At 40.4% G+C, this 7,313-nt stretch overlaps 1 protein-coding gene across 1 annotated transcript in view; it reads right to left on the bottom strand.

The window, feature by feature from the left end:
- LOC135099586 (putative neural-cadherin 2) overlaps positions 1-6,924 on the bottom strand; it is a 75,267-nt gene extending 68,343 nt beyond the window's left edge. The window contains exons 1-4 of the mRNA XM_064001980.1: positions 6,838-6,924; positions 6,643-6,664; positions 6,193-6,317; positions 2,724-2,733 (exon numbers count right to left, since the gene is read on the bottom strand). Of these exons, the coding sequence (XP_063858050.1) occupies positions 2,724-2,733; positions 6,193-6,317; positions 6,643-6,664; positions 6,838-6,924 (244 nt within the window). The remainder of the gene's footprint in view (positions 1-2,723; positions 2,734-6,192; positions 6,318-6,642; positions 6,665-6,837) is intronic.
- Between the last annotated feature and the right edge of the window lie 389 nt (positions 6,925-7,313).

Below are 7,313 nucleotides of genomic sequence, written 5' to 3'. Positions count from 1 at the left end.
GGAGAAACTGTGGAGAAACTGTAATGTCTGGAGAAACTGTAATGTCTGGAGAAACTGTGGAGAAACTGTAATGACTGGTGAAACTGTAATGTCTGGAGAAACTGTGGAGAAACTGTAATGTCTGGAGAAACTGTAATGTCTGGAGAAACTGTGGAGAAACTGTAATGTCTGGAGAAACTGTAATGTCTGGAGAAACTGTGGAGAAACTGTAATGACTGGTGAAACTGTAATGTCTGGAGAAACTGTGGAGAAACTGTAATGTCTGGAGAAACTGTAATGTCTGGAGAAACTGTGGAGAAACTGTAATGTCTGGAGAAACTGTAATGTCTGGAGAAACTGTGGAGAAACTGTAATGACTGGTGAAACTGTAATGACTGGAGAAACTGTGGAGAAACTGTAATGACTGGAGAAACTGTGGAGAAACTGTAATGTCTGGAGAAACTGTGGAGAAACTGTAATGTCTGGAGAAACTGTGGAGAAACTGTAATGTCTGGAGAAACTGTGGAGAAACTGTAATGTCTGGAGAAACTGTGGAGAAACTGTAATGTCTGGAGAAACTAATATTCTAAGAGTTCTTATAAAAAAAAAATAGTAGGTAAGTAGTTATATTTTTCTCTTGGATATGATGACTGGTATAAACTTCCTCAGTCGTCTACATTTTTATAGGAAAAGCAGAAGTAATAGTGTGATGATAGCAATAGCCAGCAGAAATACCTGTTCATAAGTAGGCGGGTCATTAAAAGTGGCGTAGGTGGAATAATATGTTTTCTTACAAATATAACTAGAAAAAAAAAAAAAATCACATACCTCCACTGATCCTCCCCAACTTACCGTGATCTGCTGACAATGCTTGGAGGAAGAATCGCTGCTAAAAATTATTTGCTTTCACAAAAAATTTCATGAAGAGAAGAGAAAAGAAGAGAAAAGAAGAGCGAGCAGTGAAAGTCCCAGAGGGGAAGACGTGTGATTTGGAGTGACTCCACCGCCAAAGTTTTATTTATTGTCGTGCTTATGCTGATGTGTTGGCGTTGCGTGGAGTGGCCGCCAGATGGAAGCACTGCCCACTATACTCTACCTCGTATTCTTGAACCCTTCTACCCTTCACTAACTATTTTCGAAGACTACATAAATAAAACTAATTAACAATGTTTTTTTTTTCCACTAATATTATAGATTTTGTTGATTGGTCAATAAAATCACGTAAACACTCTTGGAAACCACAATAACCGCAACTAGAGCCTCTTGAAAAGTAGGAATAATACGCAGAAATTATTCAGATGACAGGCGTCTGTGTCACCAGCACTTTCTCTCTCTCTCTCTCTCTCTTTCTCTCTCTCTCTCTCTCTCTCTCTCTCTCTCTCTCTCTCTCTCTCTCTCTCTCTCCGAGTCACTCATTTCTTCGTCTAACCCATATCTTTTCTTTCCACACACAAGGAGGGAAATGTTCGAGGAGGAGGCTGGAAATAGGACGAGGGCGGGAGGAAGATGTTAGAGAAGGAGGATGGAGTTAGGGCGAAGGAATGAGATGTTATAGGAGGAAGTTGGAGTGAAGGAGGTTTAGAGCTATGACAAGAGAGAGAGATGAATATAATAGGGGGGAAAAAAAAAGAGGTCATAGAAAGGAATGGGAAGAAATTATAGGTCAGGAAGATCAAAGATAAAGTGTTAGGAATACTTATTACAGGCAGCACTGACAAGTAGCGCTAAACACAGGCAATTTTGCTGTCAAATAATAATATGATAAATGTTGGCTGTCTGTATTATTAAATGCACAGTTTTAGACGAGTCCGCAGATTGCCAAAGTCTGACGATGCAACCTCCGGTGTCCGTGACCCCACCTTCGAGTTTAAATCTTTACTTTTCACGCGTGGAGGAGGTAAAAAAAGAGGGGAAGAAGAAGAAAGTTCGGGATTTGGCTGCTTTTCCCACTTGAAATACATAGATAAAAAAAAAAAACCTAACCAGGCAGGAGAGGCTAACATGGGAGATAACTCAAGATGTCTCGATATCACGATACTCTCGGTTGTTCATCACTGGAACCGCGGTGACTCAGGCGGCAGCGCGTCTGACTATTACACAAGTGACCAGGCTTCGAATCCTTCTCACGACCGGTATTGTTCTGGGATTCACCCAGCCTTGAAGTGTGCACCGGGCAGCTGTGACAGGGAAGGTGAAGGTGGCGGAGCGAGAAACTAACCAGCGTATTCCAAATGCCAACGCTGTCTGTCCTAAGCTCGTCCTATGCAAATGCTCACTGAATTCGGCACCTCTTTGTGATTGTCATTCATCTGTTCAAAAAGTATATGCATAGTTTCATCTGTACGCATGAGTCTCATTACAGCACCGGTGAACTCCTTAAGTGTTAATGAAAGAACGACACTTTATTTGTCTACCTCTGAGTCATTAATGTCATTAATGTCCTTGAGTGCTAATGAGAACGACATTTATTTCCTCTATCTACGTTGGTCGTTCACATCACCCAACCCTTTAGTGCTAATGAGAGAACGACACTTGGTACCCCCGGGTCGTTTATGTCTTAACCTCAAGTTTAATTAGAGAACTAAACATTTGCTACCTCCACTGGTCATTTACATCACCCCACACAGTAAATGCTAATGAGAACGACAATTGTTACCTCATTTCCTCTCAATCATTTGTATGGCCTCGCGTTAATGAGAGAACACTTGTTACCTTATTACATGGAGATCACTTATATCACCTACCTCTAATGTGCTAATGAGAGACGACACCACCTCGTTACTCCGAGGGGTCAGTTGTTTTGAAGCGTAGTTAAGGACACTTCAATGATGTAGTGGATTACGTGTATGTCATTTTGCGACACACACACACACACAGCTAAGTTACTGATGCCCTGAGATACGCAGAATAAGAGTACCACCAGTAATTAATCAGCAGAGAGTCACTAATCACCACAGTCACCCCCACACACGAGTCAAGGCACACACTTGTCCACGCGCCACCCAGTCCCAGGAAACATCTGAGGTGCAGCGGCTCGCCAGGCAGGCAGGGGCGCCGTCCCGTTGCAAACAGTGACCAGACAATTACTTCCACACTCAACATTTGGGGTTGGCAGTGTGTGTTAGTGGTCAACTGTGTATTATTTGCATTGGTTGAAATTACTGTTAGTCGCTTTAGTTGGTGTAAAGGTTAGAGATTACGTATTTAGACTACACTAAGTGGTTACCGCAGCAGACACGCATCAGGTCTGTATGAAACGGGAAGGCAGTGCGTTCAGGCTGCGGTAAATACACTGAAAAGCAGAATACACTCATATGTGGTAGCCCTACTTTAAAAGAAGACAGAACAAGAAAAAAAAATAAGAAGACAAGAAAAGAAAAACAAGGAAGAATAAATGGAGGAAAAAGAAAGAGGAAATAGACACAGCCAGTATCCGCCACGGTTGTCCTGTAGACTGCGTCACCACCTCCATCACATGACATGTACAAAATTTGACTTATCCAGGGCGCCTAACAGTTTCGTCACAGCAATCCCACACGGTTTCACGGAGCAGAGTGGAAGCAACAGCCACTGAAAGGCTTGAACTGCTCCATCACTCTAAGTTGTCGTTCGTGTTTCGAGGTGATATCCTTAACTTGCACCTCAATATTTCATTAAGCCTGAGAAGAACCCGTGCCAGTCACAGGGTTGAGGTAGAAGACAGCATGGGTAGCAGTAACTGAGCACAAGAGACTGAAGAACCCGTGCCAGTCGTGGGGATGAGCTACAAGAAAGTATGAGTAACAATAACTGAGCACAAGAGACTGAGAAGAATCCCTGCCAGTCGGACAGAGCCTTAGGATAGCACGAATAATATTAAGAGACTAATTCCACACATACGAACTTCAAAATGTCCCATATCTGAGTTTTTCTTTTTTTCTTTTTTTGAAGTATGTCCTAGAACGTTGCCACTGTTATGGATGCCGAGTCATTAAGGGGCTTTAAAAAAAGATTACATAAATTCATGTATGAGGACGATGAGTGAAAGAAACAGGTTGGTATGTTTTCTGCAGGGACTGCCAGACGTAGAGTACTGCAAGCAACCACCGGTCCACTAGCGGCGTGCTGTTCTGTCGTAATCTTGACCGCTGATGTCTCTCTCGGCGCTTGTTATCTACACTTCTCTTTCCTTTACTGCTTTTTGTACTTGATTTGTATTATTTTATTTTATTTTTTATTTTCTGAGGTTTATGTAAAATTATAAACATACATTTATCGTGTTATTATTACTTTCACCAACCATTAATTGCATAAACACCTTTTTTTGCATATTTCATATATATTGTCCGACTCCTTAGGGCGCGATAGACTCAACAACAACAGCTGTCATCGGCGCCACAAGGAGGCACTGCAAGACCAGAAGCAAGTTTTACCCACAGCGCATCATTTCTGTTACACTAACTAAACTCGCCAAGTCTTTGGAATCTCCTTCAATAATTTTTTTGTTTGACAGCGGCATATTAAGCGTTTCTCTCTCTCTCTCTCTCTCTCTCTCTCTCTCTCTCTCTCTCTCTCTCTCTCTCTCTCTCTCTCTCTCTCTCTCTCTCTCTCTCTCTCTCTAATGTTTGGTTCGTAAATGTTATTATTTCTGATTATTACACTTACATAAAGAATATATCTATCTATCTATTTATCTATCTATTTATCTGTCTATCTACACCTATCTATCAATGTACATTTATCCATCTCTACACATCTATCTATATATCTATCTATTTATCTATCTATAAATCTACCTACTTACTTACGTACCTATCTATCGATCCATAATTTTACTTTTTTACACATATCTATCTATCCATCTGTCTGTCTATCTATTTATTTATCTACCAATCTATCAAGCTATACGTATGAGAACCCCGTGGCAGATGGGCGAGGCACTAAAGTTTGCAGTGCCGGAAGCCCCCACCGCCCCAGGGCCTCGCGGGGATGCCTGGGTCTTCTGCTCGGGGCCACGGGATAGAGAGAGCTGTGTTGTATCGCCTCAGACGCAGAGCAACGTAAAACAGGGAAATGGTGGTGATACAGGAGTGTGTGTGCTCGTGTTGGTTGCTTATTCTTCGTGAGATTTTTGTTATTATATGAACAGAATGCGTGTGATGGCTATGGAACATATCTGAATATTTTTTTGGTCACACCTCCAACAGTTGTAAAAGGGATTTAGTTGAAGTGACATAGGTTTTTGAGAAAGTTTTTATGGTTCTAGCGACAGATTAACAAGATATCTACATTGTTAATAGGAGAAACAGTCATGAGAGCCCGGCTAGTTATCTCTGTGGCTTTTGAAAATAGTCGTGATGAGAGAACTTATATTGTAAAGGTGTGGAGAATCAGCTGTTGCTACTACTACTACTACTACTACTACTATTACTACTACTACTACTACTACTACTACTACTACTACTACTACCGTTGCTACTGTGTGTGTGTGTGTGTGTGTGTGTGTGTGTGACAATGGTCCTGTTGTGTGCTTCCCGATGACTGACTGACTGACTGACTTAATAATTGACTAAATGAATAGTTGACTTTGATGTGTCACAACAAGAGGATCATATAACGCAGTAAATTACACGCTGAATAATTATATAGTAAGAGAGAGAGAGAGAGAGAGAGAGAGAGAGAGAGAGAGAGAGAGAGAGAGAGAGAGAGAGAGAGAGAGAGAGAGAGAGAGAGAGAGAGAGAGAGAGAATCACGTGTTATATTCAAATTTCATTCTATTTATGTGTATTCATCTATTTATTTATTTATTTACTTTTATTGTTTTTTCTCTTCCTTTCTTCTTCTTCTTCTTCTTCTTATTATTATTATTATTATTATTATTATTATTATTATTATTATTATTATTATTATCATTCACTCTACTTACATGTTTCCGTTGTCAGTATTAAGTGTCCAACAAGGCAACAGTTAAGTAATACACAAAACAGTACAACTCATTAATATCATCCTTCCTCAGCTGCTCTGCTAATAATAACAATTCAAGTGCACTGACTACACTTTCCACTTCACTTATAAATCTTTTTCTACTTCATGCCCACTGTTATCATGTAATCTGCTTCCTTCTATATTCCTTCTAAATGCATAGAGACTACCAATTATTAAGACGTAAATACAATACTACCCGCTAAGGTTACAATGAAGTGTGGTTAAGCAGTAATTCTCCTCCCCTCTCACCTTTATTCTGTCCACCTCACTAAAGCAGGAGTTAACTAGCACCTTCCTTCGCTCCTTCATCCCTTTCATTGGCACACTCTGGAACTTTGTCTCTTTCTGTCTTTCCTCCTCTGTAATGACTCGATCTGTTTCAAAAGTGGAGTAGCAAGAGTCTTCTGGAAATAAATTGATCTAATTTTATTTATTTATTGCTCATTTATTTATTTACTTATTTATTTTTACTAACTTTTAACTGCGAGCGGAAACTTCAGCATGCTATTTTATTATTTTTTCCCTTAGCCAGGAATAAAACACAAAGAATAAAAGACCAAAAGAGTATAATTTCCAGTATACTCCTTAACCAATTTCCATTTATATCCCCCTGTGCACCTCTAACTCCTTCACAACAACTGCCAATTCACGAGCTTCACGCAGGCACCAGGTGTTGACCAGAGCAGAGTAAGGACTCACTCTCCTTCCAGCGTCCTGTTAGCTGAATTTTTAACAGAAGGATAACAAGACGTCTCCGGGATTTAACTGGCCAACCCGAACAGAACTCTTTCCATATTTACCTTATGGAAAGAGGTAATTACGCTGGTGTTTTTTTGGTATAGAGTTTTGTAGCCAGTGTTCTTTTTATACGAAAATGTGTTATTTATGACAGACTTGTGTTCTGAGGCGCCCCGAGCTCTCATCAGGAGTGTTTTCTATGGCCACGGAAATGATTAGTCGGGGTACAGGGATGTTTTTCATTGAGGGTACAAAATCAAGTGTGTGTGTGTGTGTGTGTGTGTGTGTGTGTGTGTGTGTGTGTGTGTGTGTGTGTGTGTGTGTGTGTGTGTGTGTGAATAGTGTTTTTCAATAGGGCCATGTATGTGTTGGGTTAAAAAATCAGACCTGTAACTTTTCAATCTCTACTAGTCATGAAAACACCCATAAAAATAAAAAAAAAAAAAAGATCTCAGCCACCTCATCTCATAAAAGCACTTCCTGAGAACCCCAGCTACCTTTTCCAACCACTAGTCATAAAAACACGCTTGGAAACTCCCAATAACTTCCACCACAACACATCGAAAAGAGAGACAAGACACTGAAACGTTTTGAAATACAGACTTGTTACTTAAATCATTTCACTGCCAGCC

The sequence above is a fragment of the Scylla paramamosain genome, unplaced genomic scaffold, assembly GCF_035594125.1.
Source record: "Scylla paramamosain isolate STU-SP2022 unplaced genomic scaffold, ASM3559412v1 Contig152, whole genome shotgun sequence".
Classification (NCBI taxonomy): Eukaryota; Metazoa; Arthropoda; class Malacostraca; order Decapoda; family Portunidae; genus Scylla; species Scylla paramamosain.
The sequence above is the reverse complement of the archived record's forward strand: the minus strand, read 5'-3'. Positions and strand labels throughout refer to the sequence as shown.